The sequence below is a fragment of the Lemur catta genome, chromosome 4 (genome assembly GCF_020740605.2).
Source record: "Lemur catta isolate mLemCat1 chromosome 4, mLemCat1.pri, whole genome shotgun sequence".
NCBI classification, from domain to species: Eukaryota; Metazoa; Chordata; class Mammalia; order Primates; family Lemuridae; genus Lemur; species Lemur catta.
In genome coordinates, this window is record NC_059131.1 from 71355650 (window position 1) to 71382777 (window position 27128).

General features: G+C 43.5%; 1 protein-coding gene across 8 annotated transcripts in view; it reads right to left on the reverse strand.

Annotated features, from left to right (window-relative positions):
- The window catches only part of KANSL3 (KAT8 regulatory NSL complex subunit 3), a 54318-nt gene that overhangs the window by 20581 nt on the left and 6609 nt on the right, over nt 1-27128 (reverse strand). For 2 of the 8 annotated variants that reach the window (XM_045550137.1, XM_045550136.1), the window contains exons 4-21: nt 19325-19415; nt 19012-19197; nt 15037-15168; nt 14378-14494; nt 14048-14149; nt 13868-13939; nt 12633-12707; nt 12295-12452; nt 9517-9580; nt 8847-9047; nt 8477-8633; nt 6946-7023; nt 4991-5182; nt 4438-4522; nt 3903-4033; nt 2779-2888; nt 2138-2360; nt 1665-1798 (exon numbers count right to left, since the gene is read on the reverse strand). In XM_045550137.1, coding sequence (XP_045406093.1) covers nt 1665-1798; nt 2138-2360; nt 2779-2888; nt 3903-4033; nt 4438-4522; nt 4991-5182; nt 6946-7023; nt 8477-8633; nt 8847-9047; nt 9517-9580; nt 12295-12452; nt 12633-12707; nt 13868-13939; nt 14048-14149; nt 14378-14494; nt 15037-15168; nt 19012-19197; nt 19325-19415 — 2308 coding nt within the window. Of the gene's footprint in view, nt 1-1382; nt 1799-2137; nt 2361-2778; nt 2889-3902; nt 4034-4437; nt 4523-4990; nt 5183-6945; nt 7024-8476; nt 8634-8846; nt 9048-9516; nt 9581-12294; nt 12453-12632; nt 12708-13867; nt 13940-14047; nt 14150-14377; nt 14495-15036; nt 15169-19011; nt 19198-19324; nt 19416-27128 lie in introns of those variants that run through there. The other 6 variants (XM_045550133.1, XM_045550134.1, XM_045550138.1 and 3 more) reach the window with 5 other exon arrangements.

The window sequence follows — 27128 nt, forward strand, 5'->3', positions numbered from 1 at the left end:
ATTTCTATGTTTAAATTATTTAAGATAAGCATAATTGCTTTTGTAATTGAAAAAAACAAGGAATAAAATAAAAAAATAAAAACACTTCCACCCATGGCCAGGTGCAGTGGCTCAGGCCTGTAATCCTAGCCCTTTGGGAGGCCGAGGCGGGTGGATCGCTCAAGGTCAGGAGTTCGAGACCAGCCTGAGCGAGACCCCGTCTCCACTAAAAAATAGAAATAAAAATTATCTGGACAACTAAAAATATATATAGAAAAAATTAGCCAGGCATGGTGGCGCATGCCTGTAGTCCCAGCTACTCGGGAGGCTGAGGCAGTAGGATCGCTTAAGCCCAGGAGTGTGAGGTTGCTGTGAGCTAGGCTGACGCCACGGCACTCACTCTAGCCCGGGCAACAAGGTGAGACTCTGTCTCAAAAAAAAAAAAAAAAACAACAAACAAACAAACAAAAAAAACACTTCCACCCCTCTGTAAAAAGGGGTAGCTATGATCCCAATGAATGTCAGGTGCTGATCTCTGTGCAGTATTTTCCCCTAAGAGGAAAGATGAAGAGACAAAAGAGCTTCTAGAATGGCTCAGGAACTGTCACCTGCCAGTAATACCTAGCACCCCAGTTCCCAGGTGGGTTGGTGTGGTGATAAAGACAGGGCTGGGCCAGGCCTTCAGTCACGCAGCCTGCGTAGCACCCTGCCAACACACAGAAAGGTCTTGGCTGAACACTGTATACTGAAGGAAAGTACACTCACTACTGGACTCAAGGTCAGGCGCAGTGGCTCATGCCTGTAATCCTTGCACTCTGGGAGGCTGAGGTGCAAGATGGCTTCAGGTCAGGAGTTGGAGAGTAGCCTAAGCAAGAGCGAGACACCATCACTACCAAAAATAGAAAAATTAGCAGGGCATGGTGGTGTATGCCTGTAGTCCCAGCTACTTGGGAGGCTGAAGCAAGAGGATCACTTGAGCCCAGGAGTTTGAGGTTGCAGTGAGCTACGATGATGCCACTATACTCTAGCCAGGGTGGCAGAGTGAGACTGTCTCAAAAAATAAAAATTAAAAAAAAAAACACACTGGATTCAAATTTTTTTATCTTTTTGTTTAACCCTTTATCTTTGGGTGGCTTCTCAGAACACCAGTTTAAGATTAGAAATATTTTACTTGAAAAGGTCACAATGAAAATCAGATCAGCTAAGAGGAACTAACAGTGACTTTCTGGGTAGGAGCTATAAACACCTAGCTGTGCCCTAAAAAGAAAGCAATGAACACTAAGATCTGGGAAGGCACAGTGCTAGAAAGCCATTTAGTCAAAGAAAGAGTATTCACCACCTACCCTCTACTCACAACCTCTAAATAATGAAACCAAGAATGGGAGGGCAAAAAAAACGAAAGGAGAAAGAAAGTTAATGAAAACATTAAATACCAGGCACTGCTACACACTTGAACATATTTACATATTTAATCCTCACAACATCCAGGGAGTGTTACAGAAGAGGAGACTCAGAAAGGTCTGTGATTTGCTCAAAGTTAAAAAGCTACAAACCCCAGAGTCCAAATTTGAATCTGTTTTGCCTACAAGTCCAGTGCATTGGCGGCTCCTCCAGGTAGCTGGTTGCCTGGTCTCAAACTTCTCATTATTGGAGCCTATGTCCTCAATCTTTCCAGGCAGACTCACCTGTGAGCTGGAGGGCAGCACCTGGGAAGTGGGCTCCTCAGATGGGGCTGCTCCTGAGCCCATGGGGCTCAGCGTGGTGATTCTGCTCGGCTGGCCACGGAGTGTCAGAGTAATAGTGGTGGGAACCTTCAAGCCTGAGAGAGACAAAGAGAGGTAGTGTTTTGGGGTCACAGCCTCTACTTTTTGTTGAGGCTTTCCTTTCCTGGAGAGTTTTTTCCCCACATAACACACCCCCCTCAGCCTCCTCCCCAGCTGGGCCAGCTGTGCCCTATCAGTCAATCTGAAAGGCAACAGGAAACAGCCTGTGTTTTCTCGACCTCTCTAGGGCATGGGGTCCACACAGCTGAATCCAGGGTCAATGCCAGGACCCTATGCAGTTGGGCTCAACATCATACCTTGCCCATGTGAGATGGGAAGGTCCTGGGGGAAGATCCCAGATCTGGGAGTCCCCACAGTTCTCATGAGAGACTTACCTGATGCTTGGTTAGAGATCTGAGCCAGGCCAGGGAGGCTGCTTGCCAACTTAGCGAGGCCCCCATTGGTCAGCAGTTGGTGGATGGCTGTGGGCTTCCCACCAGGAGTGGCACCCAAGGAGGAGAGAGTGGTGGCCACAGGAATGGTACGGACAATGGTGCTGGTGCCCGTGGTGATGGCACCCAGGCTCTGCATGGGGGTGGGCAACTTCACACTGGTGGCCTGTGGGACACACAAGCCCAGGTGATCAGAAGCTGTCGCCCAACAGCAACAGTCGAGTTTGGAGGGCCCACAGCATAATAATAAAGGCTAACATGTACTGAGTGCCTACTACATGCAAGGTACTCTTCCAGGCATTTTCCATATATTATCTTACTTAATCTATGAGACAAATATATAAGGGAAATACTATTATTACTTCATTTTACAGACAACGAAACAGAGAGGTCAAGAAACTTGCCCAAGGTCACAAAGTAAGTAGTGGACCTTAACCTTTGGCAGCTCTTGGCTATGTGTTAATATTAGAAGGCTGTGTGTCCTTGACCCACTTATTCCAGACCCAGTATCCCTGCCAAAACCAACTAAACTGATAAGGCCTTGTCCCCACACCTGCCCAACCCAGTGGATAGCAGATGTGCACCTGTGGAACTGGCCCTGGGGAAGGATTTGCTGGGAGGCTAGAGCTCTTGCTGCTGATATCCTGCAAGCTGAAGCTGAGGCCTTGGAGGAGGCTGCTGGCTGATGTGGCCCCTAGGAGAGGACATAATAGGCATTGGCACAGGCTCAATCACTTGCAAGTATCCCAAGAACAGCCACCCTCACTACCAACTAAAACACCAATGCTCTTGCCCTTGGACATTTCCCTGCCCTCAGAAAGATGCCAGGAAGGTCTCTAGAGGCAGGTATGCATGCACTGGATGCCACATGAAGAAAGGTACTATGCCAGACACTGTCTTGGATTCACTCTGCACATCCCAACCTGCTCCAAACCACCAGTCCTACATTTTGGACAGTTTTGAGAAATCTAAATTCCCTTTCTTTCCAGGGAAAAAGGACTTTTTAAGCCAGAAGAATTCCAAATACCTAACTTATGCTTCACCTTACACAGTCCAATGGCCTCAAAGCAAAGAGGAAGGCCCTCTCAAAGGAGAGGGGTATCTGCAATGCCTCAGCCCCACTGGGCTCAGGCAACTAGCCTTTCAATGTAGTGTTGGGGGTTAGAGAAAGTATAGGCAGAAAAATGTCTTGTGCTGCTAATGCCCAGTATAGCACTATTTCCAGTTTTATTCAGTTATATGTATTTAAACACCAAAATGGAACACAACACAGTTGGCCCTCCAATATCTGTGGGCTTCACATCCACAAATTCAACCAACCACACATAGAAACCTATAGCTATGGAACCAGTAGATACAGACGGCCAACTATATGATGCCATTTTATATAAGGGACTTGAGCATCTGTGTATTTTGGTATTGGTGGGTGGTCCTAGAACCAATCCCCTGTGGATACAGAGGGAAGACTGTACATACATCTCCTATCAGCTATTCCCCTTCCCTTCCCTGCCTACTGGGACGTTTACTCACTTTAAAGGCAAAGAAATCCCCCCACCCAAGCTAGTTCCAGCTTCACATCAAGCCTCTATGACCACTCTAAGACCCAGAGGCACATCCTTTAGCTACAGGGATGTTTTCCTAGAATCCCCCTCCAGCACGAGAACAAAAAGACTCTGTTAGGAGGGGCGAAAGCTGGGCTACAAGGTACCTGGGAGGGAGTTACCAGGAGACGTGGCCACCAAGCGGCTCTGGATTGTGTGCAAAGCACTGGGTGCAGTGCTGCTTGCTACTACTGAAGGGGCTGGGCTGGCTGAGACTCCACCTTCAGAAGCACTCGACCTATAGACATAGAAAGGAGCACCATCACCCAAAGGTCAGAGGGCAGCAGAACCTAGCAACACAAGGAAGGTCCAGAGTGGGGCCTAGTAAAGCTTCAGCAGTGGACACAAGGCTAGAACCTTCAGTTTCTTTGTCCTACCTTCCGAACCCAGCCTCTAGTCCTTCTACAAGTCAGGCCTAAAGTAAAGATCTCAGGCCTTACAGTAAGAGCCAGGAAACACTTTGTAATCTTTAAGTAAAAATGAACTCTGAGTTGACCCAAAAGACAAAGACTCCAATCAGAAAGAAGTCATATTCCCATAAGTGAAAGAATCCAGAATCTATCATCTTCCCGAAGCATTACATGATTCAGAAAAGGGGTAAAGAGAAAAAGAAAACACAGAAAGACCAAGAAACAGACTCACCTGGCTGTGGTAAGAAGTCCTGTGAGCTCCTTGGCTGCTGCTGAAGCCTGCCCCAGTGTCATGGTGATAGGTTTCCCACACGGAGCTGCGAAAGAGAAAACCCCAAGGCCACTGGTTAGACCTCTTTGGCCCCTACCTTTCCAGGTTCCACAACTAAGGCTAAATGCAAGATATTATGGACAAAAATTGGAAGAGGAAAAAAGAACCACATTAGGGTAGGAGGAGTTGAGGTTAATTTTTCCTTCTATTTTCTAACCTTTCTGGAATATTTTATTATCTTCAATTGAACCCCCCTGCCCCCCAAAAACAACAAAACATATGATGCTTTGAATGACCCAACAGTTTCCTCTCATGTTCTACCTCACTGGTCCTCATTCAGGCGAGGGCACTGCCCACCTTCCCTGCGTGTGCGACCCTGTGCCTTCTTTGCTTCGGGTACCTCTCACAGTGAGGCAGAGGCTGAGCCATGGGCCAGTAGCCACCATGGGGGCAATGCTGTGTATCCTGGGAGAGCTCAGTCAGTTCTTATTTAAACATGCCAAGAGAAACTCACCTTCTGGAGCTCCTCCTTGGGAAGGAGCACAAGGCCCTCCAGCTGTTTCCCCTTGGGAGATAAGGGACACCTTGATCTTCGGTCGCTTGGAGGTCTTACTGCCAGGAAGGGGACTTGAGGGATGATGCCGCTTCAGCTGGACCCTAAGATCCTCTTTCTCTGCTTCCTCCGTTGGTTCTGATGAAATGGGAACTAAGAGATGAAGCTGAGGTGAGAACCTCCACAACCCACAATAGCCCAATAGACACTGCCAGTCAACACTAGCACAGGCCTGGCCATGTGTGAGAACACACGGGAAAAACACCCCAAGTACAGGGCCGCACTTCAAAGGAGACTGCCCATGCTTTAAGCCCACCCCCTCAGGCCCCGCCCACAGGGGAACCTAACCATGCTTTCTCCGAACATGGCTCTATGCCCATCTGGAGTCGGAAGGGAAGGGGACCTGAGTTGGTAGGAATAAAAAGACAAAAGTCACCCTGACCCTGCCTAGCAAAGGCTAACAACAACAAAAACAGAGGACTCACTACAGCGGATCTAAACAGTCTTTCCCAGACTCAAACAATGTGATCATTTTCCTGTTTTAAGTCCTACCCACATCACCACAAAGCCGGGGACATTAAACATTCTATGAAGAACCCATGGAGGAGCAGCTCATTCAGTCCTCTCTAAAACAGAGAGTTTTTCACAAGGCTCTCAAAAGTCCCATCCTGCCCTAAAAGCCCAAGGTTGAAGGTCCACTTGCCAAATGGAGGCAATGACAAGGACTACTACCAGGACTGAAAGCTGGCTTTTAGTAATTACCATGTGAGGGAGCACCTTAGCCCAGGTGACTGGGTACCAGTGGCCCATGTCACAACCTAGTCCCCAGGTTGTTTGTACCAGTACAGAGAAAAGCCATCTGTTCACACGTGGGCTTCCCCCTCCACTGAATCAAACACTCATCATGCATACAGCCAAGCCTTTGGGACTCTTAAGTTATCCTTCAGCCTCCCCTCATAGATTCCCTCCTCTTTAAGCCCACAAGTCCACCCCAGCCCCACTTTATAGCACAGGCAAGCAGGAGCAGGGAAGGGGAGGCAGGCAGCAGCCACGCAAGTATGGAGGAGGGGTCCTGGCATGGGGCCACAGTCAGGGCACAGCCGGCTAGATGGATTGCTTAGGGGAGAAATGTACAGGCTAAAATCGAGTAGGAAGATGGTAGAAGGGAAAGGAGTTACAGGATTTATGTTGGTAAGTGGCTGGTGGGGCTTGTGGCCGCCAGGATGAAAAAGGAAAACAGGCAGGGAGAAAAACACAAAAGAAAATGCAGGCTCACAGGCAATAAGCCACAGACACACAAAGGAGAAGCAGAGCCGAGAACCACACTAAGACAAAACAAGAAAAACACCATGAGAAGCAAACAGAAAGAATGGAGAAGGAGCAAAGACTACAGAGTAAGGCCAGGCACGGTGGCTCACGCCTGTAATCCTAGCACTCTGGGAGGCCGAGGCAGGTGGATCGCTCGAGGTCAGGAGTTCGAGATCAGCCTGAGCAAGAGCGAGACCCCGTCTCTACTAAAAACAGAAAGAAATTATCTGGCCAACTAAAAATATATATAGAAAAAATCAGCGGGCATGGTGGCGCATGCCTGTAGTCCCAGCTACCCGGCAGGCTGAGGCAGGAGGATTGCTTAAGCCCAGGAGTTTGAGGTTGCTGTGAGCTAGGCTGATCCCACGGCACTCTAGCCTGGGCAACAAAGGGAGACTCTGTCTCAAAAAAAAAAAAAAAAGACTACAGAGTAAGCAAAAAGAGATAGCAAAAAAAAAAGTATCAGAAGATAGAAAAAGGCAGAAAGAAAAGAACAGGAGGAAACCAAACTGTGACAGATGAGAAGCAGATATGGGACAGAAATAAGAGGGAGGTGGAGAAAAGCAGAACACAGAGGACAAACAGGCGAGAGAAAGAACAATACTCACCAAAGAGACAGGAGGAGGTGCCAGGAGGAAGAGCTTTCCTCACCAGCATATTTTGTTTCAGAAAAGCAGCAAACTGTGCTGGAATGAATCAGAAAGAATTACAGAATCATAGCCAGCCAGAGAAAGGAGAAAAAGAGAGGGAATAAGAAAAAGATGAAAAAGGTGTAGAAAATGGTCAATGGAGGCTCTTTCTAAAGTTACTGCACAGGAACCTGACTCTGCCATGCAGCAGCTCTGCAGAATCACCTATAGACACAAGATCATAATCTGGACCTGCCTCATGGGGCTGTGGCCAAGGCTCAACAAACTACAGCAAGTCGAGTGCCAAGAAGAGGGCGTGGCACATAGCAAGGGCTCCATTTATGTTAGCTGCTATCGTTCCCTGCTTGCCCATCAGCTCTGCTAAAGCCAGGGTTCTAAGGCAGCTGCTCTCCTCCTCTGGGTCCTGTTTCAAAAGCAGCTCACCAATCAGCCTTCTAGAACTCCTTAGAGTCTCAACTAAACACTCCGTCCAGAAAGAAGCATAGCAGACCACTGCTCTGTCTTCATCAAAAGCCTCAGGGCACACTGCCCACACAGAATTTGGCTCTGGCCAAGATCCATGACCATAGAATCCATGCAGACCCTAGAGGCCCAGCCTCATATTTTTTTTTTGCCTTCACCTATCCACTCACCCTTCTGCTCACAAGACGCCTAGGTTTAAGTTCTGACCCTTTGGCTCCACTAAAACAAACACAGGGGAAGTGAGATCAGTCTCCTATCCCCTCCGCATCTCTCTACTCAACAGCCAGCTATGGCTGCTGCCTCTTCCAAGGTACTCCCATGCTCCTCAGAACCTCAGATGACACATGCTCCTAGATGCCTCATCAAACACTGACGCCTTACCTCAAGGCCGCCTAAGTGGATCAAAGTGGGGGCAGAGCTACCGTTTCTTCTTTCCCTCTCCACTGAACCCTCCCTCTTCTATAGCTCCTTACACAGCACTCGCAGCTCTCCAAACTTTAATTTCAATCATACAAATAATTCCCAGCCTTATCTGAAACCTATCTGCAGAGAACCCTGATAAACTTTGCTGAAGGGCTCAGTGTACGAATCTTACCTCTTCAAGGACAAAACAAAGGGCATGCTGCCAGTTGAGTTGCCCTAGAATCTGATGAATAAAACCAATCACCCAGTACACATGATTGGAGAACTCCCTAACTGCAGGAGTGGCTAGCAAGGCTTGGAACAAAAGACGACGTAGCTTCTCCAATTAGTAGGTAGAAAAAAAGTTTAGGCCAATATACATGTTCACAAAGCCTAACTTCCCGAGAACACCAAGGCAAAGCTCTAACTAGTGACCACAAAACCCCACTAATGCACAGCCCTTAGTATTCATTTTAACCTAATTTTGCCTAGACAGAAATGTAGGAAAGGGGTGCCTCTCACATTCCCCTGGGAAAATATGCAGATGCTAATACTTTCCAACTGCCACATGACACTAACTGCAGAAGACAGAACCCAAGAGGGATCACTTGCCAGGTGCCTATACCTTGGGCTTGTTTGTGGGTCAGCACAGCTTCCGTTCGCTGTACATGTCTCTTTAGCAGCTGAGAACTCCCAATCTGACTGGACTTCTGGGCAGAGGTCACTGTGGTCACTTTAGTCTTGGGACTCGATGTAGGGCTGCTGGACACACTGGAGAGATCCTGAGTAGGGTGAGAAGGCCAAGTGATAGCCAGTGCCATGAGAATCTGACTCAGTCAGCATGCCCCGCTGGAACTCCCCTTGTAGGAACTCACAGGCCTACAGCACTGACAAGGCGGACAGGCATTCCCCAGGAAGCTACAGAACCAACTCTGAAGTCCTGGTTCCTCAGCAAAAGTGCTCCCTCTCCCTGCCTCCCTCCCCCCTTTCTCTACCTCTGAGCCTGAGGGTGAGGCAGGCAGCTTGGCAGCTGGGGAGGCAGGTCGACTGCCCCGCTCAGGGACTTCAAAGGCCAGGTCTCTGCGGGCTGCATCACGGGGCTTCTTTTTCTTCTCAGCATCCTGATCCCGAGGCTCCGAGCCCACATGACCCTCAGCGCGAGTGAGCACTCCAGTGAGAAAGTCCACAATCTCATCCTAGTGTAGGGAGAGCCAGGGTCAATTAGTCCTTGTTTGGAGAACAGGAACCTCTCAGAGAGTTTCACACTACAGTCGATTCCTTCCTGGCTTTGTCATCCAGAAGATGTGCCAGTGCTTCCCCACTCACACCAGGCCTGGCACAAACTCCAGGCCTCTGAGTAGCTGTGGTTTGGGAAGACCAGAAGGTGCCTCTGTGAGGGGCACTCTGGGGTGATCGCACTCCACCACCACTCCAATAGACCCTTTCTCTCCTGATGCTTCACTCTTATGTTCGTTCACCACTCTCCTTTTATCTTATTCTCCCTCTCTTTTCCCTTTTCTTTGCTTATGATTGAGGCCTACCAAACGCCCCAGTGGATATGCCCTCACCCTTCAGAGCCCAAGAGGCTACTGCCAACAAGACCAAACCTAAAGAGCTATAGAAAGGCAAGCTTAGCTGAGAAAAACATACAAAACAACTGTTTACCTGAATACATCTGTCCACCATGCTCTGAGTCAACCCTTCTGATTTCTTCTTTGCTTTGCTTATTCTAAGAGATGAAAAAGAGGAAATGTTTACTTCTTAAATATTCCATGGCATCCTATGGAAATAAGAATAAATTTCTTTTCTGTGTTGGTTATTTTCTAGGCCCAGAACGGGAAAACTATGTTAGACCTCAGGCAGGTAATGTAACCTCTCTGAACCTGTTTCCACATCTGCAAAATGGGGAATCATAACGCCTCATTCATCAAGTTGTAGGGATTAAAAAAATAACATGTAAAGAAACCAAGCACGGTGCCCTGGACTGCCACTCCAGAAGTCCTATACCTATGGCTTAATAGATTAACTCTATCCAGATTGCTAAAACCTCATCTAGAGGTCCCTCAGCACAGCCCTAAACCCTGAGATTACTGAGTGCTGCTGAACTGAGTCAGTAGGAGAGGAGGAAAGGTGGTCATAGGTTAGTTCAAAAGGGATAAGAGAAAGTGACCATAGCCAGCTGCATTCCCCTCTCTGAAAGGTAGTATTAAAGCCCTTCGCTTCCGGCCAGGTGAGGTGGCTCATTCCCATAATCCTAGCACTCTGGGAGGCCGAGGCAGGAGGACTGCTCGAGGTCAGAAGTTCGAGACCAGCCTGAGCAAGACCGAGACCCCATCTCTATTAAAAAAAAAAAAAAAATAGAAAGAAATTAACTGGACAACTAAAAATATATAGAAAAAATTAGCCGGGCATGGTGCTGCATGCCTGTAGTCCCAGCTACTCTGGAGGCTGAGGCAGGAGGATTGCTTAAGCCTGGGAGTTTGAGGTTGCTGTGAGCTAGGCTGACGCCATGGCACTCACTCTAGCCCGGGCAACAGAGCAAGACTCTGTCTCAAACAAACAAACAAAAAACCCTTGGCTTCCAACTGGGAGTCCTGGCAAAGAAAGAACGAGGGTACCATGTGACAGGACAGAGAACAGTATTATGAGCTTCCAAATTCTGACATCCCAATTTACTGATGGTTGGCCTCTGATCTTGTGTAACACTGTCATTTTATAAATGAGGACAGTGAGTCACAGAAGTTAAACAATTTATCCAAGCTTCTTAGCAAAGGAGTCAAGAATAACTGAGGCCTCTCAATTCTCAGTCCAGTGCTCTTACACCATGCAAAATATGTCTCATCAGCAGCCTCACAATCTAACTCTCAGTAACTGCATTCCAACAGCTTCCCACTCCCTCACAGCTACTCCATACACAAAATCCATTCTCCTGCAGATAAGAATGTTCGAATTACCAAGAAAACATTGCTCTGAGTATCAAACAACTAGACACTAAATTCAAAAGAAGCTGGTGAATGACAAAGGCCAGAAAGATTTCTCTAAAACATTTCTGAGTAGGAAACTGAAAGACAGCTGGGAGCAGGTATACGCTCTAAGCTCTCTAGTTAAAACATACAACTGAGACCGGGCGCGGTGGCTCACGCCTGTAATCCTAGCACTCTGGGAGGCCGAGGCGGGCGGATTGTTTGAGCTCAGGAATTCGAGACCAGCCTGAGCAAGAGCGAGACCCCATCTCTACTAAAAAAATAGAAAGAAATTATCTGGACAGCTAAAAATATATATAGAAAAAGTAGCCAGGCATGGTGGTGCATGCCTGTAGTCCCAGCTACTTGTGAGGCTGAGGCAGGAGGACTGCTTGAGCCCAGGCATTTGAAGTTGCTGTGAGCTAGGCTGACGCCACGGCACTCTAGCCCGGGCAACAGAGTGAGACTCTGTCTCAAAAAACAAAAACATACAACTGAAATTAATCTCTAAGATTGAAAGTATTTAAAAAGGAGGCCAAATAAATGACACAATCTCTTTTTCAGTACATTCCATGAAAACATAACTAAAGGTCCTATAAGCTCCAGCCTTAAGCATGGTCATCTCAATGACCCAGATTACCTTCCTAAAAACCGTTCCAAACTTTGGCTGTGTTTATCTCCAAAATACATCAAAGGATGCTTAATACAAATAACATCCATGTTCACATTCATCCTCATTAAGGAATACAATTTCCAAAAATGGCTACCCCAGAGAAAGTAGGATAAAAAGTATATTTACAGAATCTCTAAGTATCTTCTCCTCACAAAATAACTACTAATAGTCACTCCACAGTGGAGAATGTGGCAGAACCTACCGTAACGATGTGATCAAGGTTATCAGCAGCAATGATAAAACAAATCAACATCGTGTATCCTCTGACAGGATACACTGAGAAGGGCACATGCCCTCTGTGGCATTCCTGCCAAAAACGCATACTCTCAATGTAATCATAAGAAAATGTCAAAAACCTAAACTGAGGGACAGTCTACAAAATAACTGGCCAGCAGTCTTCAAAAATGTCAAGGTCATGAAAGACAAAGACAGACTGAGGAACTAAAGGAGACGAAGAAGACATGGCCACTAAATGTAACACAATCCTGGATTGGATCCTGGACCAGAAAAAGGACATTAGGAGACAAGTGATCAAACTTGAGTCTGTAGGTTAGCTAACAGTATCATATCAATGTTAATTTCCTGATTTTGAGAATTTTACTTCTGCTATATGTTATTAATAACATTTGGAAAATTTAGGTGAAGGGTATATGGGAATATTTTGTACCAGTCCTGTAACTTTTTATAAATCTGAAGTTGAAGATGCAAAAAAAAAAAATTTTTTTTAATGCCCACTTTTAACCAAACCAGATTCACTTATTTACACTGCTAACACGGCTCTCTCGCAGCTCTGCGGAACCTACCTACCTGAGATTATCATCAGCTCCCCCAACCACCACCAAGCTGTTCTCAGCCCGAATCTTCTCCCGGAAGTCTTCCATGGCTTCAGGGTGACACTGCAGGGAATTCTGACCAATGACAAAGAGGACTGGAGTCTTCATATCCAAGAGGGGATCATCCACATCCTAAAAGAGGTACAGGTTTCAGAATCAGCTAGTTCGTATCCATGAAGTACTGACCTGGAAACTCCACTCAGGAGACTCAGCTGTGCAACTGCAGTTTGCCTCAACACCAGCTTGGATGAGGCATGCACACCCTCACTCCCGCTGCCGATGACCCAGCAATCAGCTTCACCTCATTCTTACCCCTCTGGGGCCATCCACAGTAAGCAGAGGAAACCCAAGGCAGACAATTGCAGTGACGTACTCCATCACTGACACCTGTAAATAACAGCACAGTTTGTCTCAAAGTCAAATGAATTCACTGCACATCAGCCTACCTAGAATCCAGGAGTGGTCCAGACCCACTAGGCAGTCCCATCTCCTCCTCCCCTATCCCAACCTCCAGATGCACCAGCCACGATGACTGCAGTAAGAGTATGAAATGCAAGGCAGCAACTACCTAGAGAACTGGGGCCCTAGAGGACCCTAGCAAGTGGCTGAACCATAAAGTGGTAGGTTCAATACTCCTGTCCTGTCAACCTCCTCCACTAGAGCCCTCTTGCTCTGTTTTTCCCCATGAATAATAAATATAATCGAGAGAACACAAATTTTGCCATTATTGCTTAAGTGAAGAAACTTTCTCTCTATTGAATCTAACACGTAGCTCCCAGACATTCCAGATTTTTGAGAGCAATCGCTGACTGAATTCTGTCATCCTGGGAGCAGGGACTATGAGGGAGATGGTTTTCTTTCTCTCATGGCCCTAAGTATCACACTTGCCTGGACGGCATGAAGCAGAAGAATTGGGGCTTTAGATATGTCAGGGACACTTACACAAACTGACAAACATACAAATGTATATAAAATGAGAAAGAAAAGGTTCCTTGATGTCTTGGAAGGGAACTGATCATGAACACAACATTAAATTCCAGAGCTATTAATTTCTGCCTGCTAGAATTACTGTTAATTTTTTAGATGGGAGAATGGTATGGTACTTGTGTTTAGAGGAAAAAAGGAATCTTTTTTTTTAAGAAATAAATGCTTTCTAAATGAATCATGTATCATTTATATAGATACATGCTCTATAAATGACATGCTATGATGTTTGAGACTTTCTTGAAAATAATCTGGGGGACAGAAAAGTGAGCAGGAGTAAGATGAAACTAGCGCAGGTGAGAGCTGATCACTGGTAAAGCTAGGTGAGGGGCCCATGGCATTTATTATGCTAGTTTATTACATTATACCTGCTTTTGTTTTGCTTAATATTTTCCATAATAAAGTTAAAAAAATAAAGTTTGTCTTCTACAATTTAAAATGCAATCATATAGGTAAAGCATCTAGCACAGTGCCTGATACACAGTAAAGAACTCAACAGCTGCTATCATTAGTAGTAGTATTCTACCCCAGGACAACCTCCAAATAAGACAGAAATTACTTACATGACAGGCCACCAAAGCTCCTGTGTTCCAGCCAATCAAGATTATGGGTTTGTGTGGGAAATGACTGTGAATCTTTGTGGGAAGAAAAAGAAGACAGCAAGGTAAGAGGCCACAGATGGGCGTGGAACAAGCCCAGAATGCTGGGCGTGCCACAGTGAACTGAAATAGGAGCATTCTCACCTCCAGCACTTTGCTTCTCACTGCTCCAATCATATGCTCGAGACACTGCAGAACTCCTACCCCACTGCCATTGTTCAGCAGATGGGTGGCTACAGGGATGACCTGAAGGAAAGAAGTGGCACCCATGCCAGCAGAGGTAAGTTTCAAATCTTCTCTCAATTCTGCTTAACCTACTCTAAATACTTTCAACCTTGAATTCCAAATAAAAGGATTAGGTGATGCTCCACATTTAAGTCATCCATTCTGAACCCTTTCTGCATGTTCTTCTCCTCAGTCCTCCAAGACTATATTCCTGCCCAGGAGAGAGTTCCTCTTGTCCCCAACACATACCTTGCCTAAGCAGGACAGCTGAGATTGCCAAAAGCGGTGGCGGCGTGAGGTGGGAAACACGGAGCTGGAGGGGCCAGAGGAAGCGATGAGAATCAGAGGAGAGCCAGGGAGTTTGCTCTAAGGAGAAAGAATCCCACCCAAAAAACAGTGAGTAAGGCCGGGCATGGTGGCTCATGCCTATAGTCCTAGCACTCTGGGATTGCTTGAGTCCAGGGAGTTCAAGACCAGCCTGAGCAAGAATGAGACCCCGTCTCTACAAAAAATAGAAAAAATTAGCCAGGCATATAGTGGCATATACCTATAGTCCCAGCTACTTGGGTGGCTAAGGCAGGAGAATCACCTGAGCCTAGGAGTTTGAGGTTGCAGTGAGCTGTGATGATGCCACTGCACTTCAGCCAGGGTGACAGAGCAAGACTCTACCGCAAACAAAACAAAACAAAAAAATACTGATTGAGAGGTGTTTTTCCATGAAATTCCAAGTATCCCAACACCTTTCTCATCCCAACCAATGCTCCTTTGCTTATAAAACTATGGTGAGCATGAAACAAGTTATTAATGAAAAAATTAAAGAAGCCATTTATCATTCTCTTGCCAAGGTTCTATGTCCTGAGTCTAAAAATTTCATGTGTCATAGTTAAGTCCTGAGCCATACAACTTACTGGTTTGTTATGAGAAAGCACGCCGACAGCAGGGTCCCAGGGCCTCTTCAATAGGAGAGACAAGGCCTCAGCTCCTGCAGCCCCCGTTTTTGTGTTGGATGACACAAGCATCCGGTCGATCAAGGTTGGGATCTAGAAAGGAGGAAGAGCAAAGATGCATCCAGTGTGAACACAAGAGCTTCCCACCACCACAATCAGGCAGGAGGCCAGAGCCCCATTATGAGCCATATAGATAAATTTTAACTAAGCCTATCAAACCTTCCTCAGGAACAAAAGTACAAATAAACAGATAGCTGAAAAGCATGCTCTCACCATGAAAGGTAAATGGGTACAGTCCTTGGGAAAGTACTCTGGTGATATGCATCAAGGGACTGAATTTATTCCTGTCCCTTTTCCAAACAATTCTACTTCTGAAAACCTTCCCTAAGAAAATATATCGGACACACACATACACACACACACACACACACACACACACACAGGTGGAGAGAGTTATGCAGAGACAAATTCACTGTCGATAATAATCAAAAAGTGAAAACAACTTAAATGTACATATGGGAGTGATTAAGCCAGTTATTCACCTAATTGGATATTAAGCATTACTTTCAAATATTTATAAGAATTTGTAGTAACATACAGAAATAATTTTTATATTTTCTGTTTTACTTATGACAGTTTAGCAAAATTATGTCTACTAAGGAAAAAAAAAACAATAATATGCCAAAATGTTAATAACAATCTCCATGGAGTTACAGGTGACTTTTTCCTTTACAGATTTGTTTTCTCTAAATTTCCTCAATGAACATCAGCGGATTTAAAATTTCTTTAAAAATCTTCATTTTCTTCTAGAGTACTGCCTTCAAGCTGCGGCATGTTAAAGAAACCTGTTATTGTGTCCAAAGAAATATATTCTACTCTATCTGTACATTTTTCTATTTACTATATCCTGCTTTTTACTATCCACCAAAAATATGACCTCACAGATGTGCAAATATAGGTTTCAGACATGCTGATGCTTACACTGAGAAGAAATATCTGTGTGAATTCCACGCTACCCACAAAAGGTCAAAGTGACCTAGGGGAAAGGAAAGATTTTTAAATGTTAGAGGTAGTTTTCAGAAAAACAAAAAGGTTTTGAGAAATTGGAGAATAAAGAGTACTATGGTTTGATGCAGGCTGTAAAACTTCAAAGACACCAGGAGAAGATAAGGTGCTCCTAATTTAAAAAGACAGAGAATAAAAAGACTTCTGCCTGAGAAATTAGAGGACTATAACCATTAGACTTTCTCAGTTTAACTCGGGAAACCAATGTCTGTGCAACAATTGCTGTTACAAGGCACCAAGCTAGTAGTTCTACAGGGGAATTTAATCCACAAGAGGAAATGAAGACAAACACACAAATAACAAAGCAGAGGGACTGATAACTGCCATGAAAGAAACAGAAACTCCACATTGCTATGATTCAATCCATTCAACGGAGAAGGAAAAATTAGGCAATTTTCATCTAAAGATGCAGCATATGAAGTGAGACAGGCTCTTCAGAACAGGTAGGACTCCAACAGAACGCGACAGAAGAGCTTTCCAATCAGAGACACCAGCAAGAGGCAAGAATGTGTGGAGCTTATTCCAGGTACAGGTGAACTGAAGTTGAGGATTCAAGTAAGGAAGTTGGAGAGCATAAAGCTAGTAACAAAGGACAAGACCAAACTGCAAAGATCTTCACCCCAACTGGCCATCCTTTGTAATTCACTCTATAATTGTGAGCCACTCAACACTGTGAGGCAGAGGATCTGATCTGCATTAACTTAAAAAGCTTTACCTGCAGTAGAGTACGCTCATGAAACCAAAAAGCCTTGAAACTCGCTTTCTGTCAACACAGAATAAATAATTGATTAATCAATAACTGACTTCTCTGCTTGGAGCTGGGAAGACCCAACTTCCCTCACCTTTCCAGTATTCTGCATTCACTCTCAACAGCCAAGTAAGAGGCTGGGTCTGTACCTTCTTTGCCCTCTTTATAATGGATCTAATGGTGAAAGTAGCTGGCACAGGAGCACGACCCCATCTGCCTGCACTTTTAACATTCAGCAAGCACTTTAAAACAATCCTATAATCATTTCTATGCTTTGGGAAACAACCAAAGTATCTGTTGTAAATCTAAACATAGTCATGGGAAAATAAGAGTCTGATGGTAGAGGAACCACTGTGGAGAGCACAGCCCAGCGTGGACAGCAGCTCCAGTCTGAGGCTCTTGCTGATTGGTGTACCTGTGAGCCTTCCACCATGCTGGCTAACCTGCACTATGACCCAGCAGCATGGCCAGGCAGCAACCAACTGTGCACACCTGTGGAGTCCTCCAGTGTTCTGTCATGCTCATATCTGAATGCCACCTCATTCGCATGGGACATGTCCAGTCAGTAACTGCATAGGGAAGCAGTACAAACTCTTCCTTACTAGGGAAATTACCAAGTCATGCTGGTCATGTTGAATGAGGCAGAGCCACCAGAAAACTGGGACCCTGGTCACTACCACTCATCCCCCTAGAGTGTCTTCACCATTGTACTTTTGCCATAAGTAGAATACTGTGGAGAACACTGTTGAAAATGCTTACAATACTCACAGGCCACCACCCTCTGCCAGGGTCTTGTCTTGGTCCCACACCCCACACGCCCACCATTCACTGCCCAGACCCAGGGTTTCTACTGTAGAGGAGCAGTACGGGGGAAGTCTGGGACTCTCTCTCCATTTGCCTCTTTCTTCACTAGAAAATAAGCTCCACCAGAGCAGGGAGCAGTCCTGTTCTGCTCATCCCAGTGCCTGGCACATGGTAGGCATAACATACTAATAAATTATTACACGAAAAAAATGTCAAGTTTCCTACCATTAATGTATCTAGTCCTGAGTTTTACTTCAGCACTATACCAGTCTTCTGTCTAACAAACTCAGCATCCTTTAACTTAAAAATAGGTTAGAAACAATGATTCTGAAAGCTGTATCTGGGGATATAGCTGGGGAAAGCTGTTGGCCAGGCAACTTATAGCAGCAAGATGGGCCTGCTTCCTGCAAAGGAGAAAACAAAAACTATTTAAAAAAAAAAAGTCAAGAATGGAATCAATCCAAGTAGTCTGAGGCCATTTTGCATAGCAAAACACCTCAAATATTTCAAGAACTTATATAATCGTTAACGGTTACCATGGGCTTACTATGTGCCAAATTTGTGCCAAGCACTCTACATAAATTAACTAATTTAATTTTCACAAAAATTGTAGTTAGGTATCATCGGCCACATTTTAGAGATGAGGAAACTGAGAAAGTAGTCCAAGTTGACACAGCTAATCAGTGACAGAGCTGAGATCAGCCAGGCAATCTGCCTCCACAATCCACATTCCACCACACTGAGTATGGCCTGATGCAATCACTAAAGGAACAATAAACCGGAATTACCAACAAAAGTATTTTAACTTTGTGCCATACCATCTAAGTATGAAAGCAAGGAAATGTCATGACACATTTGTAATGAATTATCAAAGTCCAAGTGTTGCTACTGAAGGCTCACACCACGACAAGGAGAGAAGGAGGCATGGCACTTCCCTGCTCTGCAATTCCCCACCACCCTGAGCTCCAGTCTGCTTCTCACATCCTTCTCAACAAACTCCTTCGCTAGCAAACCCTTCATCTCCCCATGACAATTCAATTCAGTGATGACTCAAACCACAAGCTGTAAGGCTACAGAAGCTGAATGTGCACTCTGGTTTTCAGGCCCCATACCTCATCCTGGAGACAGCAGGGCTGAAAACATTTACACCAGATGCAAGTATGAAATGTTACCTCATCTTGTATTTTTAATAGCACCCCCTTTAGCTTCAGCCATGCCCTCCAAGCTGACCAGATAATGACTTGCCCAACCCCACATCCTGAACCCACAGCAGAAGCCGGCTACTCCTAGGACAGGGCAGACACAAATCACAGCCTTACCTTCCCTTTCAGCGTCTGCAAAGCATCCAGGTAGGCTGCCAGCATGGGCAGACTCAACGTCTCCACAAGGGTGGTGTGCAGCCACTGGATCAGCTTGGTGTCCCAGCTCACGCTTGCCAGAGCCTGCCGCACTCTCCTCGCACACTTGTCCACGGCCACACGGCGCAGCACTGGCTCATTACAAGCCTGAAGGATGTAAGTGGAAGTGATAAAACATGAGGACCACCTGGTTAGCAAATAGGGGGGACAAGTCAGTCAGCCAGTGAGGCCTGAACTAGGAGAGCCCACCACGGGCAGATTTCTGGTGTCTTACCCCTTCATTGGCCAAGCGGGCAAGCCGGTCAGACTGCAGGGCTTTGAGGATCTTGTTGAATAGCTTGTTCTGGGCCATTGTCCAGCCAGTCCTATAAGGGAAACTCTGAGGAATTATAGTCAAACCCTGGGGATGCTCCCCATGTATGTACACCATATAAAGAAGATTATGCCATGTTTTTTGTTCCCACTATGAAAGAGTATAACTGAAAGTAACTAAGTCTAAGACCACTGAGCTAAAACACAAGACCTAGATTCTGATGAGAACCCTGCCAATGAATCACCTCAGCACATATTTGTATTAATAATATACAAACTACCAGCCTAGACCAGTCACGAATGAAGTCTTTTAGGCTAGCAAAGCTAATTATTTACTTAGCGGCTAAAATAATCCCATTAGTAAATAAAAAGCACAGCACCATTGCACAGACATATTTAAATTTCTTAAGTTTTTATTTCACACAAAAAGGCAGACGGGATCAGCAAGCATTTTAATGTACTAAAATCTCAGATTAAGGTAAGAGGTCTAGGCCAGGCATGGGGGCTCTTGTCTGTAATCCTAGCACTTTGGCACTTTGGGAAGCCGAGGCAGGAGGATCACTCGAGCCCTGGAGTTTGAGGTTGCAGTGAGCTATGACACCACTGCACTCTAGCCTGGAAGACAGAGCAAGACCCTGTCTCAAAAAAAGTCTATTTAAACTAGCCTTAAGAATGAAAAAAATAGCAAAAATATAACCAATAAAGTGGCTATTCTCCCACTCCTCAATATTCCATCCCATACTAATCTCTCCCTTTTTCATATATATTTTTCCATTTTTTTCTATATGTCACACAATTAGCAAATTTATTTTTGAACTGCCTGTCCCCTATACACTAACATGTTATTATCCCAACGTGTAACACTGGCATTCACACATCTACCTTGCTTATGGATGGCTTTGTGTGTCCTTCTCCAACTCAGCTGTACACTCCCTGCAATCAGAAACCCATCCTACTGTTCTCATCCCCACCTCATGACACCCAGCACCATGATATGGAGCTTACTAATGTTCCCCTTTCCCCACTCCCAGCAATCTTAATTACTCTGATACTCTAAATCTGGCTAGTAGCCTTCCTAAAGATACTAAGAGAAAGGCAATAGAAGATGCTCAATTAATATTTACCTACTCTCCCTGACATAAAAAAAGCTGGCGATTAAATTACTTTTTAAGATTTAAGTGGGTGCTAGACCCAGAGACTCTGCAATGAGGTCAAGGTAGCATTTCAAATCCATCAGGATAAGGTCACTAAGTAGAGCTGAGAAAACCACTGGCCAACTGAAAAAAGAAAATCTGATCTTTACGTATCACTCTTTACATCAAAATAAATTTCAGATGGAATAAAAAGTTAAACAATAAAAATAAAACTATCAAAGTTATAGAAAAAATAGTGATTTCTAAAAAAATTTCTAAAAATTGTAATATCTTGGAATGAATAAGGCCTTTCTAAGGATGACCCAAAACCTAAAAGACATAAAAGGGAGAGAAATGTAACTGCATAAAAATTTCAAACTTCAGTGAAGAAAAAAAAAAGTACCATAAAGTCAAAACACAATGGAACAGTAACTGTCATCCCATTAGAAGAGAAAAAGACTCTAAAAATTAATAAGGAAAAGATGAAATACTCAATGTGAAAAGAACATGAAAAGGTAGGTCACAAAAATAGTATAGTCAACCCCACTTCAAAATTAAATGCAAATTAAAATCATAAATTATTTTTACCTATCAAATGGGTAAAAATTAAGAATTTTTAATAATACTATGCTGCTATGAAGGTGTAAGAAAATAAATCACCCTGTATTCTGTTGATGGAAGTATGAATTAGTATAACCTTTTGGAAAAATCAATTTGGTAAATTAGTCAAAAAACCTAAGTCAGATCACAGCACTCCTCTGCACAAAATCCTTCAGTGGCCTCAATTCAATCAGTTAAGAGCAGAAGTCCTTGCTGTGGCTGTGTGGACTCCACTTCCTCTCCAACCTCACCATCCATGAGTGCCTCCCACTTACTTGCTTCAACCACATTGCCCATATCCTTCCCTCCCTCCCTTCTTCGTCTCCCACTCCCATCACAGTCTGGGCTCCTGCTGTTTATTGTCCTGACCTGAAACAATGGCTCCCTGTCCCACCTCCTTCAGGTTGCTGCTCAGTTGTCACCTACTACTGAGGCTTCCCCCATTCACCCCTATTTAAAAGTACAACACCCAAGTCCTACCCTGGGATTCCCTAACCTGCTTTCCAGCTGTATTACACCTCATGTTCTATCCATTCTATTTATTTTAGTTTGTTTCTCTCTGCAAGAACATAAAGGCCAAGATGGCCAGTATTTCTGTTGGTTTTCTTTAAATGCTTTATTCCCAGCACACAAAACAGAGCCCAACACACACTGGGGTGTTAAACATCTGCTGAATAAATAAATGGATGAATTGTGTGCATACTGCATTCTAAGTTCTATAAACAGCTGGGTCCAAATTCAAGCCCTCAACACTCCACAGCATACAAAGCACATGGGTACTGTGCGGCAAAGAGAAACACAGAAACATGATTTATGCTCAATAGTAAATTCCAAGATAGTCAAACTGCAGGGAAGCTGCTTGAAACACTATCAACAATCTCAATTTCTCTTATTACATAATACAGTAGCATCCTTTCTATCATAACTCACCCAAAAAGATACCCTAATTTCTACACATCATGGAACACCAATAACATGGCCCAGTGAGCATGCAGGTGGAGGAAAAATCACCCTTTGTTATTCACTTTGTACAACTAGCCCAGTGTCCCTGGATAGAGCAAATATCCTCTAGAAAAGAGGAAAATAACTCCTTTTCCTTCTGTAAAATAGGGTCTCTACCTACCACATCTCCAATTCTACAACTTACACAGTTACTCGGTCCCAGACAACCCTAACTAGGGGCTACGACTCTATCCAGCTTTGCAATAAAGAGCTGTATGCCGTGGGTCTCCTTGTCCGTAAAATAGATATGGACTAGATGATCTCTAAGTTCCTTCTAACAATAAACAAAAAATTCAGGTTAGCTACGATTACTGATGACAGTAAAAGTTATGAAACCAGCCAAAATCACTAACAGAAACAGAACGGGATGACTGTCTTCTTGAGAAGCACTCTCCTTGCTAAATCTTTTCGTTTTTTTGAGACAGAGTCTCACTCTGTTGCCCCAGATAGAATACAGTGGTGTCATCATAGCTCACTGTAACCTCAAACTCAAGTGATCCTCCTGCCTCAGCCACCCAAGTAGCTGGGACTACAGGCATGTGCCACCATGCCCGGCTAATTTTTTCTATATATTTTTAGTTGTCCAGCTAATTTCTATTTTTTTTTTTTTTTTAGTAGAGACGGAGTCTGGCTCTTGCTCAGGCTAGTCTCGAACTCCTGAGCTCAAATGATCCGCCCTACTTGGCCTCCCAGTGTGCTAGGATTACAGGCGTGAGCCACCAGGCCCAGCCTCCCTAAATCCTTTCTTAACTGCCAAAGCAGTTACCCTTTTGTACCTTCCTTGTGGAGGTACTAGAAGCAGCCTTAGGTTTCTTGGGATTATCCTGTTTCTTCCCTAGTTCTCTTGGCTTAATTACTGCTACTTCATCAGGATCCAGTCAGTTTTTGATGTGGTTTGATATTCAGAGAGATTCTGGACTTGGGAAGAGGGAGGGCTACTCAGGATACCTTGGGACCAGGAAGGCTTGTTGGGACGAGTAGCTCCAGCCCATTGGTTCATAATCTTGTTTTCCTTTACATTATTTAAATGCACAGCACACTTACATGAGTAGCATTTCTCTTATGTATAGTGATTCTCACATGGGCTTGAGGATTTGGTGGTGGCAGGAAGAGACAGAGGATGCTTACAAGTAGTTTGAAAAAGTTCTCTAGAGATACTTGGGTATACCTCCATATTAATACAACTCTTTGTTTTTAATGGCTGGTTAGGTTCTACCCTATTTCTGGACATTTAAGTTATGCACCTTTTATTGCTATTTATCAACAGTTATAGACCATCCTTCCCTTTCTCCCCAATACACACACACACTGTCTATCTAAATTTATACACTCATGCAAATATCTCTGTAGGATAAATTTCTTGACATGGAAATGAAAGATCAAAGGTTATCTGTGTTAAAATTTCTGAATTTCCAGTTCTGTGAAAATAATAGGTATGAAGAACCTGAAGTATTTTGAAAGTGGTATTATATTACAACCTTACCTCCAGCAGTAATACTCATTTACAATCAACCAGGTTAAGCAACGAATACAATTTCTTCACATTCAACAATCTCTAGAGTTTTCTCAAAGCCTACTGATCATGCTGCAAACTTTAATTCCAAGAACAGAAAGAGGTATAATTTATTTATGAGACACCAACAGCATTTCCAAAATTATCTCGTTCTTTATTATATAACAGGATGTTTTCCCTATTTGTTTTTCTTACTCTATATTTATTCTGAAACCCAAAATGATGGGAGCAAGAAAAATGATGTGAACAAAAGGGGAGGAGGGTTAGAAAGCTATTTAGAAATTACTACCACATACCAATGACAGCTGAAATTTAAATTTAAAAACCACAATGTTGAGAGTCTAAAATCCCAGAAAAAGTTCTTAGGACTGCTGCTGAATATATAACAAAGTGATTCCAAGAACGGAAACATGTTCTCTATATTTTGTCAGCTTCGTGGGAGGCTGGAAAATTAAGTGGGCAGAAGAAAATGATCTAACCCAAGATTAAGATAAAGAGCATGCAAAAGATATAATTAAAGAAAATTTTAAAAACAGGAGACAGAATTTTAAATACAAGTCTAAACAGTCAAATGAGCTGATGGGAACTGTGGTGAGTCCCCCCCATCTAAACCTATTCAATTTTTATTGAATTTTAAATACAAGTCTAAACAAGTCTAAAATATAAGTCTAAAGAATTTTAAATACAAGTCTACACAGTCAAATGAGCTGATGGGAACTGTGGTGGCTCTCCCCTCCCATCTAAACCTATTCAATTTTTATGAGTGCAAAAATGCCTTTTCATTTCTTAGATGACATCAGATAATCTTTTGTTCTTCATGCTCTAACTGAATGTACCTGAACAATATGCTGTCCTCTGCTCATCTTATTCAAAGCAGCCAAAATATCACACTGGTCCTAGAAAAATCTGTTATTTTCAAAGGTAATCATTTCTCGGATGTTTCAAGGAAGACTAATTCAATATTAAAATATCAAAAGGATTTTTTTCTTTTAACCAAAAGACAAACAAGGAGAGACAAAGAAAATCAGAGAAATTTACTAAGTCACCCTTTTCTTTTTCAGATTGTAAAATTCTTTGCCTAAACACTAGAAGAAAAAAAGAAAGGGGAAAGAAAGTAGGTAGCGGGCAGGGAGGAAGGGAAAATAAACAACTTAAAGATCTTAGACTTAGAATTTCAAACATCCAACGTAAGATTTATACATAGATACATACAATGTTGAGATATATAATTAGAGCAATTCAGAAAAGGAGAATGGGGGTTTTTTTGGCTAGAGTTCAGAAGTTCTGATTTCTAAGATAAGACAGCCTGCTTTGGACACTACATTCTTTCACTGAAATGCTAGAAATGTCCTAAAGTCCACTTGAGCAATGCTGAGAAGTATCATGTAGCTGGAGTATTTTGTTAAATGTCTTTCAAAAGCTGTGCATCTAATGAAATTCGGCATTCGACAAATATCTGGAGGGAAAAAAAAAAAGCTGGCCCAACATCTCCTGGACTATATTACTATGCCTGCAAATATAAAACATTTTCAAAGTCCTCTAAGTCACACAGCCATGGCATGCAGACACGAGAACATGATCCAGACCCGGTCAACTAACTTCTATAAGGAGCTGGATAGTAAATATTTTAGGATTTGTGGGCCATATGGTCTCTGCCACAACATGGGCATGACTGTATTCCAATAAAACTTTATTTATGGACACTGACATCTGAATTTCATGTGTCATGAAATATTCTTCTTTTGAGTTTTTTCCAACCACATAAAAACCATTCCATACAAAAACAAGCAATGGGCCAGATTTGGCCCACAGGTCAGTTAGATAACCACTGATCTAAACAATTAAACCAGGCAGAGACATTTATTTAAACCATTTCACAAAATATCAGCCATTACTAAAGAAAGCTATAGTCAGGTGCAGGGGCAGGGCTTCATTTTCTATACATATAAAGTTATCTGAAAGCACTTGCAACTGAAAATAATTCAAGAGGTGGAAAAAAGCCTGAACAAGGAAGTTGAGTTTCTGACACCGTAGTTAAAAAGCAATCAGTAAGCCCTCTAGGGAAAAACTCCAGAGTTCTAGAGAGTTGTTCTATAGTCCATGGAGTTCTCAAAGTGGGAAACTAACTTTACAAGACTTTATACAGGAAGAAAGAAGGAAGAAAGAAGAAAGCAAGCAGCAAATTAACAATCAAGTCAAGGGAAAGAATGGCAACGAGATCATTATAATCAGAGCACAGGGAACCGCAAGCTTGAAACAGGCTATAGATCTAGGGACAGGATCATAAAACGATGACCTCTGAAACTGAAGCTAAGTATCATCAAATAATGAAATTAGCCATATGTAAAAGTTATTTACCAAAAGAGATGATTTGTAAGCCTATTGCTAATGAGAATAATGAGAGGATGACTCCAAAATCTCATCAGACATTAAAAAGACAAATAATCTGAGATAAACTCAGCTATAATGAATCACATCAATCTGTAGCAATATCATAACAGAAGGATGGAGGTCTACATGGAAACTGGAGAAAGACAAGCCAAAGATAAGAAGTGTTTCTCTAAAGCAGTTTCTGACTCCACAGTTAAAGAGAAGGGGCACTCTGGCCTACTCTGTGGGCTCAGCTTGCCTAAAGAAAAGACAAGCACATGCACCTTTCTGCTGTGCTTCCTGTGCATACTCTCCACTCACCTTTCCATTTCTGGAATAGAATGGCTTCCAAGACTTTCCTACTGAGAACGGATACTCTCACCAGGCCACCCCAGTGTCTCTTATGCTTTGTGGCTATAGCTCTCCTTATAAATTAAGAAACTGGTATTTATATGTATTATTAAGTCTCTAACCACTTTGATATAAGCATGAATCATCTACAAAGACCTCTTTATCATAGCTATAGGTGAACTGACAAAAAACATCACACAGTTCTCCCATGTACTTCCTGAAATTACAAACTGAGGACCAAGCAGTAGACAATACCGAAAAGGGACGCATAACCATATGAGACCATCTTGCTCAGTTACCACTAACTGGTTTTTCTCTCTTTCTATTGTCCTTAAGGCAGAGGGTATGGTAGTCCAGAACACTGGGCTCCAGAGTCAGACTGCTTGGTTTGAACAAAACCCTGTTCCATCACTTCCTAACTAAGCTTTCTTAAACTCCCTGAGCTCAGTTTCTTCATCCTATAAAACAGAGATCAAGAAGGGATATATCTCCAAGAGTTACTGGGAAAATTAAAAGAGAGAATGTATTTGAAGTGCTTGGCACACTGGCACCTAGAAAGCACTCAACAAATAGTAGTTCTTTTTTTGTTACTACCATTGTTATTATTTTTCATTATTAACTGTAACAACGGTGATAAACTCTTTTGTTCAATACACCCACTCCAGCAATATTCTAGTAATTGAACTTCAATCTTAGCAGTTTTCCTCTTTATCTGAAGCTCTAAAGAACTTCTTAAGCTCTAATTAACTACATTAATTCCAATTCAAGGCCCCAACCAAATTCTTCACGTTTGTTTG